The 19,500-nt window shown below is 38.9% G+C and overlaps 2 protein-coding genes across 4 annotated transcripts; both read right to left on the bottom strand.

Moving 5' to 3' along the window:
* Positions 1–261: 261 nt before the first annotated feature.
* LOC104438615 lies at positions 262–7,020 on the bottom strand. Of its 3 annotated transcripts, XM_039310019.1 has the most exons (8): positions 6,692–7,020; positions 4,892–5,066; positions 4,607–4,803; positions 4,370–4,477; positions 2,595–4,279; positions 2,400–2,472; positions 993–1,554; positions 262–557 (listed from the first exon to the last, which is right to left on the bottom strand). In XM_039310019.1, exons 2-7 carry the CDS (start codon positions 4,986–4,988, stop codon positions 1,321–1,323), a joined length of 2,394 nt encoding a protein of 797 aa, XP_039165953.1. In that variant the 5' UTR covers positions 4,989–5,066; positions 6,692–7,020; the 3' UTR covers positions 262–557; positions 993–1,320. The 3 variants fall into 3 exon arrangements, with proteins under 3 accessions (XP_039165953.1, XP_039165954.1, XP_039165955.1); XM_039310020.1 differs by lacking the exon at positions 6,692–7,020 and having other exon boundaries at positions 4,914–5,049; XM_039310021.1 differs by lacking the exons at positions 4,892–5,066; positions 6,692–7,020 and having other exon boundaries at positions 2,595–4,257; positions 4,607–4,748.
* Positions 7,021–9,086: 2,066 nt separating this feature from the next.
* LOC104438616 (pyrophosphate-energized vacuolar membrane proton pump) lies at positions 9,087–15,417 on the bottom strand. Its single transcript, XM_010051813.3, has 8 exons — positions 15,063–15,417; positions 12,559–13,133; positions 11,973–12,352; positions 11,196–11,282; positions 10,755–11,085; positions 10,010–10,420; positions 9,736–9,795; positions 9,087–9,638 (listed from the first exon to the last, which is right to left on the bottom strand). Exons 1-8 carry the CDS (start codon positions 15,316–15,318, stop codon positions 9,432–9,434), a joined length of 2,307 nt encoding a protein of 768 aa, XP_010050115.2. The 5' UTR covers positions 15,319–15,417; the 3' UTR covers positions 9,087–9,431.
* Between the last annotated feature and the right edge of the window lie 4,083 nt (positions 15,418–19,500).

Below are 19,500 nucleotides of genomic sequence, written 5' to 3' on the forward strand. Positions count from 1 at the left end.
ACAAAAAAGCAATAACTTGTTACTACTGTCTCCTCAATAATCATTCACGTTGTCTATCAAAATATATAACCTATGATTAATTTGCTTCCTTTATATGTTATTCTCAGGTGATGTATATGTTATATATTTAACATTACTCAAGCAACCAGCGTGGTCATCCTTGATTAAGGTCCAAATTCGAAGAGTTATACTTGCACATGCACATTCTTTTAAAGTCATATTTAAAAAAAAAAAAAAAAAAAAAAAATCTTGCCAAGCATAGGCCTTGAAAGGGAAAATGAACTTTTCTAATGTGTCTCGTCGAAAAGATCAAGTGTCAAGAGCAACTCAAGTTTCGCCACAAAAGCACATTCAACCTGCTGCTAATATGGCAACCTTGCTCTTTACAGTGTGTCAAGACAATGCCACTTTTGAGGCAATCAAGTTTGTATGGCTAGTCAATGGCTTCGTGGTGTCAAATCCCCATCCCCCCAAAAAATGGGTTCAGCGGCCACTAACATCTTTCACTTGGAATTGCAGCAAGATGAAGATTCTCCTTCCCGGTCCCTCCAACTTCTCTGTAAAGACAAGATTGTTAGGCATAAACAAACTTGAGGCTTCATGTAGAAATTGCAATAAAGACATTCTCCAAGGGCGCTAAAACAATACGGCATTCTATTCCGTTAAATTTGTTCTAAATTCGGCTCTCAAGCACACAACTTGCATGGCAGACTTCCCTTGACTGGAAACTAATACTCCTTAAAGCAATCTTTTATGACAAGGTCAGGCAACATTTTAGTCTACCAAACAAGCAATTTGGTAAAAAGATAGCAAGCTAAGTACAACCATCTCCGCTTTCTTTGATAGGTCAAAACAGGGGGGGGGGTCATCACAACATCAAGTACGAGAACCGACAGACAAGTTCTCTGAACGAACAGATATTGAAGAAATCATTGATTTCCACATGTAAAAGTCAGATCAGGTAACAATAGCTCTAAATTGGAAAGGCATACCGAGTTAAGGAGTGCCGCAAGAATTTTCAGGAGGATTAGTCGGAGCAGACAATGCCCTCTAAATTCCGAATCACGTGTTCCTGACTGTAGACATCACTCAAATGCATCCATCCAACAGCTCAAAAATCCAGCTGCATTTAATCTTAAGCGCTACTAAGTACTAAAAGGATCCAGCAAATATCATAAAATGATGGCCATTTACAAACGGATCCACGAACTATAACTAAATGCTGCTATGTACAACTAAAAAGGATTTCAGCCGCTATAAGACAGGCACCCCAAAGGCATGACATTGATCAATCCATTTCTATTGTTGGACATACGTTAGTCAATCTATTTCTATAACTTCACATGCATTGTCTTCGGTCCTTTTTGGACTTGGCTGAGCAAATGATCTGATTCTTGCACTTCTTCTAGGGACCACAGAACTTGCATAAGTCTTCAAACACCTCCTTCCCCTAAATGGGAATCTTGAGATGTGTCTAGACAGTAATGGTGGGGAAGAAGGTCTGAGCTGTCCAGAAGGTGGAGACTCCGAACTTGGTTCTGGCTGTAAAGTAGGCTGAGCAGAGCAAGTAGTTGAGAAGTTGGTACAATACAGTGAAATAACATGCTCTTCAAATGGTACAATACAGTGAAATAACATGCTCTTCAAAAGCGAACATGTAACTAGGAACAATACTATGGGATCGAAATTATTGCTTGATGGACAAAGATTTACATATTTGGCCTTTTTAATAGCATGGTTTTTTCAACATGCTCTTGAACTTGTGATTGGTACACTCAAGTACTTGAAGTAGCAAAAGTTTTCCAATCAAGTCCTTTGTCTCCAATTCCAACAAATTAAAGCTGATGTCTCTGATTAGTGCTAGTGAAAAGTTTGACGTGGGAAAGAAGACAATTAATCAACTGTCCTTTGCTTCTTCCCACCCATTTGATTGTCCACAGACCTTAAGTTGATTGTCCACGTTGAAACTGATTTCTTTGCTGCATTAGACTATTGACTAGCACTGATCATCAGGTCAACTTTTTTTTTTTTTTTTTTTGGTTGGTAATCATCAAGTCAACTTCATTTTGCTGAATTTGGAGAAGAAAGGACTTGATTTTGATAAAAATCTTAAAGTTCAAGACCTTAATTGTACAAGATATAGATTGATTACCGCATTCAGAAAACCTTTTCTCCTAGGAAACAATCCAAGGATAAGAGAGTGCAAGTTCAGGGACCAAATGTGTACAATTTTGTGAGATAATAAAGGTCAACATAGACAGCCTGGAGTTTTCTTGGGCATGTGAATCATGATGTATTCGGAATGTGTTGAGACTGAAAGCAATATGAATATAGTTAAATTGTAACAACCCTAAAGACAAAAACATGATACTTGGAAGTTTACAATGGAGGACAAGTACCTCTGGAGTCTGTTCCTCCTCCCCCATCAAGGGAGCTTCATTTTGCATAGGGAGAGGATTTGCAGAGGCTTCCCTGCAATTTTAAATATGAAAAATTAATCCAGCAATGAATTGGGGCTGCTGTAAAGCTTATAAGTCCAAAAATACCACACCACGATCAACCACTGAAAAGTTCAGTATACAGGAAACCCTTACTCCAGATTTCTTTGCCCTCGGAAACTGATTCTGTAATTGGCTATGGATGTTTCATTATCTTCATCTTCGGAAGTTTCCTCTGCAGTAATATTAGCACAAGCACCTCCATCAGGTGTATCAGTGGCATCCTTACTGAGAACATCTTGCTCACCTCTAACTTCATCTCTCTGATTCACAGGGACAATATAAGTGTTCTTATAAGCAACAGTTCCATTAATGAACAGGTTGTTTTCCAATACTTGGTCCTGTTCTCTTTCAACTACTTGCCCTGACGGTCGTTCTTGCATCATGTTCTCTTCCTTCTGCTTTTCCAGAGTAGGAGTTGTCTCAACCAGGTTCGATGTGTTTTCCCTATTCCTTTTCCCTTCCAAGAATTCCACAGCATCGGTAGAAGCTCCACCACAGACCATTTCTTCCTCTTCTCTAATTGGTAAATCAGCATCACCATCATTACATCGCTGAAAAGGATCAGTTTGTTCTCCATCACTATCATTCCCCTGAAAACGACAGCCATTCACATCCACTTCATTATGTCCATTTACTCTATCAATCTCACTAGTTCCATTTCCTGACAGATTCTGTTCCATCTGATCCAAATTCTCTTGGTGGTGCTTGAGTCCAGCACGAATAAAGGCAGATAAGTTTTTTCTTGTCGAAGAGGCCTCCTTCTTGGCATCATGATATTCAGAAATGGCAATAGAATATGCACAAAATGGACAGTAAAACAGACTGTTGTTGTCAAACATAGCTGATAAGCCCACACAGTTCTCGTGAACCATCAAAGGGCAACTGCTGGTGTTACAAACTAACAATTGACCACCTTCATTACACTTCATACAAACATTTTGCTCACTCCAATCAACCATTACAAACGCATTGCGAGGTGATGGACACTGAGACTGAGAGTATAAGAATTCATGCTTTTTCATCGTAACATCCATCTCCTCTTTTCTATATTCATCACCATCACTGGACACATCCTCCCCAACAACGTGGACCACGTAATCTTTTGCGTTACTGGTAAAAGTCTGCCCCCACTCCGATGCTCGAGCTGATTCGCTGTTCTTTGTTTTCTCTATGGAGTCATGGACGCGTTTGGGATCATTAACGGAAAACCCCCGCTCCATTCCGTCGGAAAGTACATCACAAGTCTTTGGCTGAACATAATGCCTCCCATCTCCCTCTAACAACTGGTCGTCATCCACAGCCCCCATATGATCCTTGACAAGGTTAGCCATCTCTCTATCAGAACATCCATCATTTCTCTCGAAACCTAATCTTCCAGTTAGAACAACTGGTGATTCTTCTCTGTCCTTTATTTCGTCAGAATCTTGCTGTTTGGCCCTTTTAGCATCTGAATGAGCATCATGATGTTGATCCTTATTACAATTCCTTTCGATATTTTCAGCATGAACATCAGTATTGTTCCTCTTTGCGGGAAGACACATCCTAATACCATCATCTCCTACCAAGGGCTCCACATGATTAGTGGGTCGAGAAACCAAGTTTGGTTCATCAACTGTGTTAGGAGCATATGTGTCTCCCACATCAGGCGCACATGTAAAACCAGTATGTCCACCATTATGAATGACAGTCCTATTCAAATGACAAACATCTGCCAATCTACCCTCTTTGTTTAAAAAATCAGCATGTGGATGAGTACCTGCAAGTATTGTATCTTTCAGCTGCCAAAAAACAAGAAAAAAAACCAATTTAAACCTGAATGAAAGAGGATATCATGAAGATAGACAGCACTGGATGAAAGATCTGCTTACCTCCTCTAGAGCAGTTTTTGGCATAGAGGTTCTCTTGTGCATTAAAAATGAGTGAAGGTCCCATTTCAACAACTCATTTGCAGTCACTTCAAGATCAGATGCAGAGCCCTAAGATATAACAAATTCATAAACAGGGGAATAGACACCAAACTTCAGCAATCATTAGAACAGAACCAGTGGAAAGATGTCATGAAGAAAATAAAACACATTTCCACTGCATCATTTATTAGAACTCACATTATGGAACATATACTGTAGGACATTTTTGCAGCTCTTTGATGTATCAATTTTCGCCTTTGATCCCAATGAGGACAAAGTACTGTTCACACTTCCATTTCTAAAACCACATAACTCCTCCAAGCATCTCAAAGAAACAACTTCCTCCATATTTTTTCCCAAGTGAGCAGGTAACTCTGGAGCCGCTTTAATGATACCTGAAAAGCATAAACCATATGAATACCCAACAAAAATTATGAGAAAGTGGACCAAAACTCGCAAAATGCTACTGTAGAAGGTGAATACCATGTAAGAGGGATGGCTTAACTTGCTCGAATTTTGCCAAATACTCAATAATCCAGAACCAGGGAAGGCTCAACTCAGATGAGCTTTTGCCATCCATGGAAGCACTGTTGAGCAGTTGGGACAACAAGGATTTCTTCAACTCATGCCTTCATCAATCCATAACAAAGATTGCTTTCTACAGAGAGAAAAAATAACGATGATTTAAAACTGATCGTGCATTTTGTAAAATTATGCACCTGGCATATGATGGGCAAAAAACTTTCAGTATCAACCTAAAAGCTATGAATCCAATATAACTACAGCAAGAACGAAATTTTTCTGATCATGCACCACATGAAAGATTCATTTAGCAAGGACACTCTAGAGTAGTGATCCTCTTTGTCAAAAGAAGTAAATATACCATGACATCCTAAATGGAGTACTTCCACAGTGGAATCAAATGAAAGCCAATTATTGCCATGCTCATTAAATTCTCACATAAGTAACCCAACAATTGAATCCAAGCAATATTAAGAAGTAAACACGTTAGTTTTGATACTTTGCTTATACTGAGAAAGTTATAAAAGCTAAACGGAACCAAAGTCAAAAAGCTTTTCGTGCAGCACATGGAAAGGAGTAACGAAAAGTGCTGAATCATAAAAGTGCAGTCAGGTGACAAATCCGTACAAATAAACCATTTGACCATTCTGGCATGGCCTTCGCAGATAATATCGCACAACGCACAAACCCATATGAACAATCAAAATTGACAAAATTAAAAGATTAAAATCTTTGAACCACCAAGTCCCACGAACTCAGTAAGACCGACAGAATTAATAAGATAAACCAACCCAAGACAGAGTCTGAGCAAAAACAAGGTCAAAAGGTTAACAGCAATCATTGATGACAAGCAATTCGACTAATTCCATTTTGACAGATACGTACAACCTTTACTGCAAAACCAAAAAAGAGAATGAGAAAACAAGAAAAATGGATACTAAAGTCAGATACAAAGTATGAGCAGTTGAGCAGAAAATGCTTATCAATAGAAGAAATGCAACCGTTTAATTCAATTCCAGGGTGTTCATGAATCCAGATACACCCACCAACCATTCCAAGAGATCTCAAGTAATATCAGCTTCCTTATGTGTTCAGTTCATCGAAAGAATCACATTAGTTCAGTGTCTACTCTTCCTATAATTTTTCTTGACAAACAGCATCCAAGATTAACTAGCTTTCAACAAACAGAAATGCCGTGACTCCCAACTTGTCAATAATCGAGACAGATAGATACCCACGCATGATTTTGTTACAGCAGCCTAATCTAAAAATCCACTTCGTGCAGCAAAATTGGGTCCACAGTTCAGCTTGCGGAGGGACATATAATCGAAAGTCCAGTCCCAATATCCAAAGGGGAAATACACAATCAAAGTCCCACTGAAAGAAAAGAACGGATCAACACAAGTATTTCCACGCATAAGATCATGCTCGCGCGACCAAGAAAGAGAGAGAGAGAGAACCCAAAATCCAAGAAAATCCCTACCCTTAAATCCAACTCCAACAAGATCAATTTTTTTAGCAAAACCCACTTTCTAGCTCGTTCCCCACCAACTCTCATAGCTCATGCGAACCCGCTTTCGTTCAAAAATCATACCGTTCGCCAAATACGGGACGTGGGGTCGACCACTCCCGCGTTAATCTCTCACAATTCAGGCGAAACCTCACGGCCCGATTCCTTTCTTTGACTAATAACATCCCCACCACTTCCTGAAACCAAACGACGAGGGAAAAAAAGAAAGCAGAGAAGGGATGACGACATACCGAGAGAGGACAAAGGAGGCGGTTCGCTGCTGGGGTGATCATTGTGGGCACATTTCTTCTCGCCTGGAAGTCTGCAAAGACGGAACAGGCGATTGCCCCCCCAAGGCAAATCTTGAAACCCCCCCGGACACAAGCGATTCAACGGCTCGGTGGAGCGAAGCGGCGAGATTACGTCGGGGTTCGACTTGACGGGTCGGCCTAAGATCGTGTATCCGGAAGTGGGCTCGTCTTCGAATTTGCCAAGAACGGAAAAACCGGACAAGGGTATAGAGAGAGAGTTGCAGTTTCAGGTGCTGGCGGAGGAGGGAATATCGAACCAGAGAGAGAGAGAGAGAAGGGGAAGATATTCAAAACCGGACCGGGTCCGTATAATCACTTTTTGTTTCGAATCTATTTTATTATTATTATTATTATTATTATTATTATTATTATTATTATTATTATTATTATTATTATTATTATTATTGTTGGGATATAAATTTGGCGACCTCTTTGCTTAGTGGTGATAATAAATCAAACCATACGAACAACGACCTAGGTTACGAACTATTTTTTAGTAAATGGACGAGGTATTTTACAAATGCAAACATAATTTATGAACCTTAACTAGGAATGACTATACAAACAACAACAAAAACTACGAATTACGGTGATCTTCCAAGACAAATGTTACATTACATAAACAAGAACAGAAATTACAAAATAAATGTGAATACGAGAATGTAATGTTCCTCAAATACAAGGTCTTCTAAAATTGCGATGCCACAAGGAGAATTACCATAGAGACGAAACATTTATTAGGAAATGCACACATTTGTCATCATAACTATGTAGGTCTCATAATTGGTAACATCCCGCAAAATATAGTAAATCTAATTAAAGTTAAATGTAAATTTCATTCTCCCATTGTAAGGAAACTATCTAATTAATCGTAACTTTTCTTTGACATTAATAATTGTCCTCACCAATGGTACTTTATCAAATATAATTTTGTATCTTTTCTTTTCTTTTGCAGAAATAGTTTTAGTTCGCAATTTTTCACAAGAGAGTGATGTGCTTGAGAGCATAGCAGATTTCTTTTCTCCTATCATTAGTAAAAAACCTCCATCGCACTTTCCTTTGGTATTTGTCTTTATCCTTACTAATGTTAATTTATCATCAAATATCACTTGATAACTTTTCTTTGGACCACGTAATTTTCCTCTCTAAAAAGTTATTTAACATAGGAAACTTCTCTAATAAATTATTAAATGTATGTTGTTACCTCTAAGCTTGAATTTTAATGATATATTCAAATCCGAATAATCAAAAGCAAATGATACAAATAATCAACCCGTGTTATTTTTTTTCTAAAATGAAATGGTTTGGACATCAAACTAGACTGAGTAAGGATTCAAAATCAAATTAGATCTACGTTTGATTTTTTAGTAATATGGTTTGAAGTCGAATCGAACTGATTTAACTACGACCTTAAAAGAATTCACTAAAATCCGGAAGAGAGCAACATGAATTCTCTCCTATCTTCTTTTTTCTTGTCCCTTTTCTGCTCACCACCTACTCGCTCTCCTTAGTATTTTTCTCACCTAGTCTAACCTCTCCTACTACATAAAAATACAGAAATAATTCGGCTTGGTGATTTGGTTTGATTTTGAGGAAAACCCGACTATCATATTTTGATCGGCTTAAGTTTATGAATCCGATTTTTCAAAATTCTCTTTCCCAGCCGACCTAACTATTGGGATGAGATTGAGTCAAGCTACTCACGAGTGGCTCGAGCTTTAGCTTAATGGTTACTCACCTAATCTTGACTCCAGCTCAAGCTCAAAATCATTAATGCTAAGCTCAATTGTCCATCTAGCCTAATCGACTTTCTAATCATTCCTTTCAAAAACATTCATTTATGAAAATAGACACACTAAAATAAAAAAAATAAAAAAGGGCATTCCTCCATATTACCCGGTATGCATTCTTGGGAAGATATTCGAGCTAATCAAGCTCTCGCCCTCAACTTGTTTTTTTAACTTTATTGTGATTAAATCGAATTCCAAGAATCTCAATCCTACAGTAGCTTTTGAGAAAGCTATCACTCAATTTTGATCAGAAGCTTTAAAATATAATTAGTTATGTATTCATCGTGGCTGCTAATTAAACATAATTATTTAAACTTTCCTGGCTCTGCAATTGCATTCAAAAAACAAAATTCTACCTACGATAAATGTTCATTTGCATGTAAGTGGCACCCATAAATGATGGTTCTGAAAAATCTGCACTTCCAAAAGAGCCTCGCAAAGTATAATCACTTGCTTGTCATCAACCTCTTGGCAAAGCAAATGGCCACCGAAATTTATCATGACCAAACTCATTTCTCAGCATATAATGATGCTAAGAAGATAACCAATTCACGCTCCAAGTCGTAGCGAATGGTAACCAAGAAGAAAATGAAGAAACACCAGGCCGAACTCATTCAATTTGTAAAAAAGTACCTCTCACTAGTGAAAAAAGACAGGCAGCCCCAACTTACAAAAAGATCATCGTTATCGTCGTCATCGTCGTCATCGTCGTCAGCCTCTTCAGGACTGTTAGATAACGCTGCCTTGAGCAGATACATCATCAAAAATCGAACATCCTCTAAGAAAGACAGTTATTGTGGCAGATACATTGGCGAGACAAGGAGGGTGGACAGACGGATTAGGAAAAAAATCGGAGGCGTGTTGCCTTCTACGTCTCTTCCTTCCACCTATCAAAAGATCTTGAAGAGCAAACCTCCGTGGGTTGCAAAGAAAGGCGCAAAGACAAGTGACTCGACCGCCATCAGCTTGATGAGGATGTTCAGCGAGGGTCCGGATGTGTCCTTGAGAGGGTCCCCGATGGTGTCACCGATTACGGCAGCCTTGTGTGGGTCTGATCCCTTGGGACCAAGGGTCCTCGCATGCTCCGAGGCGCCAGCCTATCATTCAATAAACAAGTCCAGAAGCATCAGACATGGTCCACAAGAATTCCAAAGTACACAAGTTGGAAAGTATCATCAATCATCACTCTTTTACCTCGATGTACTTCTTGGCATTGTCCCAAGCACCGCCAGTGTTGGAAGCAGAGATAGCAATCTGAAAAAAGGAGAAGATAAATAAGTTTACCTACCAAGCATAATTTTGTCAAAAAGATACACTTTTGTCCAGAAAAGTTCTCCATCATCACTCTTTTTCAAGTTAGACATGATGTGTTCATTACGAGCTGTCCTCATTCATTTCGTTCATTATATAGCTTGAGCACAAAAGGATTAAGAAAGATTAAGAAAGTCATCAATCACAACAGGATTACCTGAACCCCGGAGACCAAGGATCCGGCAAGAACACCAGACAGAGTCTCAACACCGAAAAAGATCCCGACAATGAGGGGAGTGAGCATCACCAGTGCACCTGGCGGGATCATCTCTTTGATGGAAGCATCGGTGGAGATCTTGACACATGTTGCGTAGTCAGGCTTGGCAGTGCCTTCCATGAGACCTGGGATGGTGTTGAATTGCCTACGGACCTCCTCCACCATCTTCAAGGCGGCACTTCCCACACTCTTCATGGTCATTGCAGAGAACCAGTAAGGAAGCATAGCACCCACAATCAAACCGATGAACACTTTCGGAGTCAACACATCGACAGTCACAATATGTGCACGGCTCACAAAGGCACCAAAGAGGGCAAGGGACACAAGAGCTGCAGACCCAATGGCGAAACCCTGGACAGAGAAGCAGCAAACATTCAGAAATTTTTGCAGTTATGATGTCTTATTTCAGCATCTAAAGTTGATTGATGTCACACAAGTTAATTGAGAAAAATCAAACTGCTGCTAAGCCACCCTAATAATATGAACAAATTTAAGAAGGGAAAGATCTACTTTCAGGCATTATAGTAGAATTATCGAACACAAAAAGGCAAGCAAAATAGCTCATTTTTCTACATCAACATGAAGCAATAACGTGGCTGAGAAAATAAACTTAAAGCATTTTCACGAGCACAAATGAACGAAAGTTTGGAAAATTTCATGACCGATAAAGGGACATGATCAAAACCTTTCCAATAGCAGCAGTAGTGTTTCCAGCAGCATCAAGGGCATCAGTCCTCTCCCTAATTCTGTGGCTCATGCCTGCCATCTCAGCAATTCCTCCAGCATTATCACTGATAGGACCGTACGCATCAATTGCCAATCCAGTGGCAATTGTGCTCAGCATTCCAAGCGCAGCTACTGCAATTCCATACATTGCAGCAAAGCTAAAGCTAACAAAAATGCTGACAGCAATTGCAAAAATGGGAATGATGACTGATTTATATCCCAATGCAAGACCAAAGATGACGTTAGTAGCAGCTCCAGTTCGGCAAGAATCAGCCACATCTTGGACAGGGCTGAAATGTAATATAAGCAGTTCTCAAGTGAGAAATCCTAGTCATGATATAAATAGGAAAAGAAAAGTCAGGATGTGAAAAAAAAAATGACATGATATCAGATTTGTCACCTGTATGCATTGCTTGTATAGTATTCAGTCACAAACCCAATGATAAGGCCAGCCCACAAACCAACAGCGACACACAAAAACAGCTGCCTGCAATCCCAAGAAACAAAAATATAAAATTTAGACTAACCAAAATTAAAGAAAAACGAGAAGAATAAAATTTATCCTTTGTAATAGTCATATTTAGAACAATTGATTTCACAAAGCATTCTTTATCTACCTTTCAATATATTAGAGGGCAAAGCTTACCTGACTCCAGGAGCTCGAATTGCTCCCCAATGTTCCAATTAAGAATTAAATCAACTTATCTAGCCATTCTTCATCTGGTTATAATAACATCTTTACAAGTGGCCATTTGCACCATCATGTAAAATGAGTAATGCTATCTTCTTTAACAGCTAATCAAGCAATAACCTCAATCTACATTTAATTTGGTTCTGTACAGACTTATGAAGTTTCATCAGATGCCGAGTGTATCAAAAAGTAGTACCGGAGTACCACTGGATGAATGACATGCATGAATATGCAGTTGCATGATTGACACATGCATGATGCCCACCCATCCAGCAATACTTGTATAAAGTTTGTTTCACATCAGTTGGGTACCTGATAAATTTCCAAGTTTCCTCCTCATGACATAATTCATTTGAATCAACTTAAAAGAACAGCTAAGTGTGTTAATTATTATGCAGGCAACATAGGCTTTAACATGCAAAAACATATATTTTTGTTGAAGTTCTGATGTCATGAGCTTCATGAAAGAAAAATCAATGAGCTCACCAGTTTTTGACAACTTTCTGAGTTCCAAAGTTGAAAATGGTGAAGGAAGAAGGAACGGAAATCCAAGTGACAACAGCAATTCCCACAGTCATGAGAACTGTGGAAATTATCAGCTGTTTCTTCAGTGCTGGTTCAATCTCCTTAACAGCCTTGATCTCAAAGAAATCAGTTGCGAATAAGGTGGTGACCAGACAAACAAGGATACCCACAGAGCTAACAATCAGAGGGTACAGCATTGCAGTCAACTCATGGTTGATCCCAAAGGAAGAGATAGAGGCCACAACAAGCGCAGCACAAGATGACTCGGCATATGAGCCAAAGAGATCCGAGCCCATACCAGCTATGTCCCCCACATTATCACCTACATTATCAGCAATCACCTGAAAAGATAACACCAATATCAGATCTCAATAAAATCATAATAGGGTCAACTAAAACTAAAAGTGTGGATTGGTGAAACCAAACAAAGCCATAATCAAACTAAACTCAAGGTTCAATGTGGTCCATTCCATTTGTGTATTGTTTGTTTGGCGCAGGTGACTTGCTTGAAAATACTTAATATGCTCGAACAAATAGCAGAACTTACAGCTGGGTTTCTAGGGTCATCCTCAGGAATGTTCCTTTCAACCTTCCCGACAAGATCGGCACCTACATCAGCAGCTTTAGTGTAGATACCCCCACCAACTCTCCCAAATAGAGCCATGGAGGATCCACCAAGGCCATAACCAGTTATAGCCTCAAAAAGGCCTCCCCAGTCATCACCATAGTAAATCTTGAATAGGTTGATGGCAATGTAAAGGACCAGAAGACCATTCGCAGCAAGAAGGAAGCCCATTACGGCACCCGACCTGAATGCAGTGATAAAAGCCTTGCCGACACCTTTCCTTGCCTCAAGGGTGGTCCTTGCATTTGCATAGGTGGCAATTTTCATTCCAAGGAAGCCAGAAACCACTGATGTAATACCACCAAGCAAGAAGGCCACAGTGCTGAAGACAGCAGTAGCCAGGGCGGGCTTGCACAATTTGGTTGCGTCATAAGTGCAAGGCTGGCTCTTCGTGCTAAATCCCTCCACAGATCCGAGGAAAAGGAAGATTAAGACGGCAAAGGCAACCATGAAAACACCAACATACTGATACTCGGTGAAGAGGAAGGAAGTTGCTCCTGCAATAATACCATCAAGCATGCATGTGGTAAAGTTAGCAAATGCTTAGGGAAAATCTGGGAAGAATGTTATTCCGAAAAGAAATAGGAGAAGTATGATCCACAACAAGAATCAAAGATGACAACAATAAAGAGAAAAAAACAAAAGAATCAAACGAAGACATGATCGGTACGAAATTAAGCCCCACATCTGGAATCTGGACGATCCATATCTATTCCCAAACGAAAATACGATAGGTGGCAACATCTAAATCGGCAGAAAGCTCGCCTTTTTGGTCAACCCTACAACACACGTTTCACTTTAATTAATTGTGCCATAATCATAAGCAAGCAAACATACAAAATCTATGGAATCAAATTGAGCTTCAAATTTGGTTATCAGATTCGAGAAGACTTACTGTGCAACTTTATCTAAGGACATTTACGACACATGAACATTGAAGACTATAATGAAAGTCATGCGTGCAGACGACTGAAAAAAAATAAATAGAGAATCCATGTCACCGACCATGTGGGGCTGCGGCTCATAATTCTGCGAATGGTAAACCAAATTGTCTGCCACATTCTCCTATAATCTTCAGAAAACCACCAATTTAAATTTTTATTATGTAGATCCGAGAAGATTATCTAATTAATACATAAATAAGTACGGAACCATTTAATTTAAATTTAGAATTCGACTATGCAATCATCAGAGTAGTGACATGTTACCCGATTTCAACAACAAAAGTTTTCCAACTAAATCAACAGACAGCGACCCCACAAAAAGTTCTAGATCTAAGTCGTGCCACTGTGTAGTGTGTCCTCCATCTATAGACAGAGACACGGAAAAAAAAAAAATTTATGCTTCCTTCAAGGTTTGTGCGGCACAAAAGCAACTCAGAATATTGATAACAAAAGAATAATCTTTATCAAGGAAGTGGTCCAAGATCTCTGATGAATGATAAAATTCCAGAGACACGTGCCAAGCACAAAGAACTGCTGTGGATTCATACCAACAACAATATCAATCTTAACAGAGGCACATAACTAAAGAATTCATATAAGTAAAAGAAAGGCCTTTATCCAAATGAAGATCCAATCTCTACTCGACTGCTTTTTTTTTTTTTTTTTTTGAGGGATACTCAATTCACATATATACCAATATAAACTGGATTGCATTTAGTTTTGGACTGAGATAGTTATTGATGTGCCCAAGTGGGTCCTATTTTTAGATCTTCCTTTTATGCAGGAAGCAAATTGAGATCTGAGCTACGTTTAAAATATACATATATTATATAAATAATACCCTGCAACTCAAGCATATGTTTCACATTTCGAGATCCAACGAGCGATATGTTTATTCTACCAAGGATGGCACATGACACCTACCTCATCATTCACTGCCAAAATGAAAATCATGACCCCATGTGGAACAAAGCATAATTGATAAAAATAAATAAAAATATAAAAATAAAAATAAAAATCCAAATAAAAAAAATGGAAAAAAAAAAGGGAGCAGATTGAAAACTGATGACCGACCCACCGAGACAATTATAGCCAAAACGACACCAACATTAATTGCGGACACGCAACCCACGAAACATCTCAACAGACACCGCCAAAAGAAGCAAGAACAGATCCGAGCGAGCAGTCGGCGTGAATCAGGCAACAACATTTTTCGAGCAGAATACCCAGAACAATGCCGAGGAACAGGAAAAAGGCAAAAACTTTCACACGCTAACATCAAATTCAAACGAGATGGCACGAGAAAGACGCGAACTTTCACCGACAGACCGCACCGGAGAAGCACAAATCGAACCGGAACGCGCAGGAACTCCCGCAGATCCACTCGCGGGACGGCAGAGATCTACGCTAAACAACACCCACCCCAGAAAAAGAAGCCCAACCCAGAAAAGGGCAAAACGAGGAGAGGCTAAAGGAATTCACCCTCGGAGATGGCGGTCTGGATTTCGGCGCATTTGAGGACGACGCTGTGGTCGTTGATGTTCTCCTCCTCGTCGATGAGGTAGTCGGTGTACCCGTTCTTCCCGTTGTTCGCGGCGGGAGCGGCGGCGGCGTCGGCGGGGGTGAGCTTGACCTTGGAGACGAGGAGCCACTGGACGAGGGAGAACACGATGCCGACGACAGCGCACACGGGGATGAGGATCTCGGCGCCGAGATCCGACAGTATCGTCGTCGCCATGGCACGACGGTGGTGGGCGGGCGGGCGGTGGCGGTGGGGGAGCTCGGCCGCGGACCTCGCCGGAGAAACTCAAGGAACGAGGGGACAGCAGAGAGAGAGAGAGAGAGAGAGAGGGGGGCAGGAAAGAGAGGGGATGAGGAGGTCTTATATACACGTGCGCGTGCACACGCGCGGTAGAGAGAGAAAGAGGTGGGTTGGTTGATGAGAGAGGAGGAGGAGGAGGAAGGGGGGGACAGTTTTTTTTTTTTTTTTTGGAGAAATATATGATCTGTAAAAAAAAAAAAAAACACGATTTCACCGTGCTTCGCGCCAGCCCGGATTTTGTTAAAATGTGTTTAGATAAGCACGCAGGATTAGGATGGTGATGGTGATGGTGATGGTGATGGTGATTAGTTGGGCAGAGGAGGGGATTTGCGTTTTGGATAAGTACGACAAATGAGATGGGGTTTGTTCATGAGAGGAAGTGGCCTTCCTAGGTTGGACCTTTTTTAAGATTGATACAAATTGGAGGAAGCGCAGCGGTTGCCCTTCCTTGGGTTTGGATCTTCTAAGATGAATACGGGTGAAAGGGAGACGGGTCTGGTTCGCACACGAACTTTCGTTGTCATTCGGATTCGATTGATTGGAGATTCGATCTATTTCACAGTTAGGACTGAGTGTCAGTTCGTGGCGGTCCTCGAAAAATTGATTCCATTTGGCCAGTTTCGTGTTCGGATCCCACTTCTAAGTTCTTGGAACTGGATAGTGGTCCAATTTCCTAATCCTGTGTGGAATGGAATGGAACCGAACCCGAGATAGGACCAAGAAATATATCTTCTTCTTTTTTATCTTTTTCTTTTTGTAATTCCTTCACATACCTGATGAGTAAATATGCATTTGGTAACCGTTCTATTATGGAAAACAATTTTCTATAAAAAAAATGATTTTTATGATTTTGTTCTAGGAAACAATTTCGAGCAAATGAAGGTGTTTGGTAACTTCCCTAAATTTTTATTTCCAAGATAAAAATACGTTTGATAAGATTCTTAGATTTTTTATTTCTTTTAATTTTTTAAATTATTTTATTATATTTTCTTTTTTTTTCTTAGGTGGCCCGGCCAGGTTAAATGAGGTCCAAGGAGCTCGCCGGCGATAGATTAGGCGAGGTCCGGCAAGCTCGCCAGAGGCCAGCCTAACCATAGTGAGGCTCGGCCTCGCCTAGCCTAGCGAGGCCCGGCTTTGCGTCGGTTGGGAGGCCAAGCCTCATCATGGCTTAGCTCCCTGAGGGCCAACAATGCTTCGGCAAGGTCATCGACTCTCGTCTAATCGATCGTCAGAAAAAGAAAAAGAAAAGAAAGAGAAGAAGAAAATATAAAATAGAGAAAAATTGATTATAGAAATTGTTCGGGGAACAATAAGTTATTTTTTTTACTTCTTGTATCTGTTCCAAATTTATTTCCGAAAACAAAAGTTTTACCAAACACGTTTCTATTCTTTTTTCGTTCCCTGTAACAAAAGAATAGAAACTTTTTTTCCAAGGAACATAAATTTTTTTTAACAAACAGGCCCTAAGTGTTTTTTTTTCGATCATTTTTTTTAAGACATGGACTGTCTTAACAAGGAGATTATAATTAATAAATAAAGTTTACATGTTAAAGTGGAAGGAATATACGTGACAAGGTCTTAAGAAAATTCCAAATATGAAGTTAGAGTACCTTCATTTTGTCAAATAAAGGCTTAAAGTGGACATTATTTTAAATAATATCATAAAATAGCTATATTAGTCTTAAAAAAGAGCTAGACCTCAATGAATGTTAAGAGTATTTTCGTCCTTTTATAATTTTTATTTTCTTTCCTTTTTTACTTTTTTTCCCATAAAAGACAAACTCAAAAAAGGCTAAAACAAATATAAAAAAAAAAACACAAATAAAAAAGAAACAGACGAGAGAGCTGCAACTAGCCCTCACGCCCATATATATATTTAAGTAAGCCTTTTTTTAGTTTGTCTTTTTTGGAAAAAACAGAAAAGAAAAAATAAATGACAAAAATGCCCTTGACCCGAGGTCATCCTTTTTTTTAATATTGACATGGCTACTTTAAATTTTTATTTAGAATTAGATTCACTTCACACCTTTATTTGAGAAAATAATAACATTTCAAGCTCCTTTTTAATTAAATGAGGACACTTTAAGTTCTTATTTAAAATTTTAATTGTTTTAGCTTAATGAAGAGTCATTTTAATTTAAAACTATTGTTAAATGATTAATGATATTTGTTCTTTATTTTATTTTCAAGGGGTTTCAATTTGGAGCCATATTTGATGGACGAATGAAAAATAAAGTTCTATAATTCATGTTTTATATTATCATGTTTTGAACTTATTGTTTAATTTATTTTGTTCATCTATTAAGAATTGTTACATTTGGCGAACGAGAGTTTCAATTGTGGTTTTGACTTTAATTTTGCTTGGGATGAGTCTGCACTTTCCAATTTCTTTATATTTTATGTTTTTTCAGTACCGTACTTCTCACCGTCCTATTGATCTATTATTTTGCCGTAGGTGCTACTTGTCTTGGTTGTCAATAAGGGGATGTTTTACTAAAGTTTGCCCCTTTTCAGGAATAAATTTAAAAAAAAAAAAAAAAGGAAGGAATTGAGTGGTTCTCAAGTAAACCTAAAAGCGAATGGTATCAATAATGTCAGATTTAGGATTCATAAGATAGGTTCTAAATTTTAAAAATTAAGAATTGGACCCAATAAAATAGGTTGCCCTGAAATCTACTCACTTAAAACCTCTCATCCCAACTTTCTTGTTAATCACAATAATACTATAGGGTACAAGTACACATTTTCCAATATTGGCCCTAATTTTTTTTTAGTGAACTCATGAAAACCTAGACCTCAAATGCTCTCTAAGGACGCGTTTAATAACGTTTATGTTCAAAAATTGTTTACGGGAACATAAATTAAAAAAAAAACTATTTATATTCCAATGAACAATTTTTTTTAACAAAAAAACACATTTAGTAATTGTACAAGATTGTTCCTAGAATAGAAAAATAACAGAAACACGTTTGATAAACTTGTATAACTATTTTTGTTTAATTTTTTAATTTTTTAATTTTTTATATTTTTATTTTTCCTTTTTCCTTTTTCTTTTCTCTTTGGCGAGGTCGCGACCACCGCCGTAGCCGACAATTGGTTGGGCGACGTTCGGCAAGGCTCACCGAGCCACTAGTGAGGCTAGCCTGCAGCGAGGCTCGGCCTTGCTTAGGCAATGCGAGGTTAGTCTCGCCTTGGCCCGGCAAGAATTGGCCTCACATCGGCTCGACAAGCCTCTTTGGTGACTGGCAAAAGGAAGAAGAAGAAGAATAGAAAAAAGAAGAAAAAAAATGAGAAGAAAAAAAAAGTATTTCTCGAAAGTGTTCCCGAGAATAAAAATAAGTTTTTTTACTCATTATTTTTGTTCCAAATTTGTTTCCGAAAAAAATGTAAACAAATGCGTTTTTTTTTTTTGATGCGTTTTTTATTTATTTCCGAACAAAAGAACAAAATTTATCCAAACACCCCCTGAGGCACCACTTCCCATCCACGCGTGACTCGTTTTTAAGGAAAGTATTGCAGTCCTTGTACGGAAGGCTTTAAGCATGAGATGTTGATTGTAGGTTTTTCTAAAATGAGGATGCAAATTGGTACGGGAGTAACACCGGACGTTGAATTTTGTAATTAACACTTAAGGCTATTTCATGAAAGTTAAAAAGATGGGCAAACGCTGTGGTGGTCCACCTCTTCAAGGTCAATGACCGTAGCATCGATGTCACTTGAGGACAACTATCATCACCACCATCATCATCAAAGGCAACGTCTTGGTGGCTATGTGATCATGGTCAGCAGGTTGCTTATGGTGCGTCCCAAATACAGTCTATAAATTTAAGATTCCACCCTTACTTTTATGCTGTCGAATATGCTTTCTTATTTATTTATTAATCTTCCATTTTTAGAATAGTTTTACTCTCTTAATCCCATTCTCAATTGGGTGGTTGATTCGTATTCGTCCCATTTGAAGTACACCGTTTCATAGCAAACATATTTACCTGATCTAACATCCAAGCTAGAACAACAACATTAAAGTAGGGTGTGCATGATCTGGGGGGCGGTTCCAAAAATTTGGAATTGGGAACCACCCATTAATTGCATGGATCC

This window comes from Eucalyptus grandis, chromosome 3 (assembly GCF_016545825.1).
Source record: "Eucalyptus grandis isolate ANBG69807.140 chromosome 3, ASM1654582v1, whole genome shotgun sequence".
Classification (NCBI taxonomy): domain Eukaryota; kingdom Viridiplantae; phylum Streptophyta; class Magnoliopsida; order Myrtales; family Myrtaceae; genus Eucalyptus; species Eucalyptus grandis.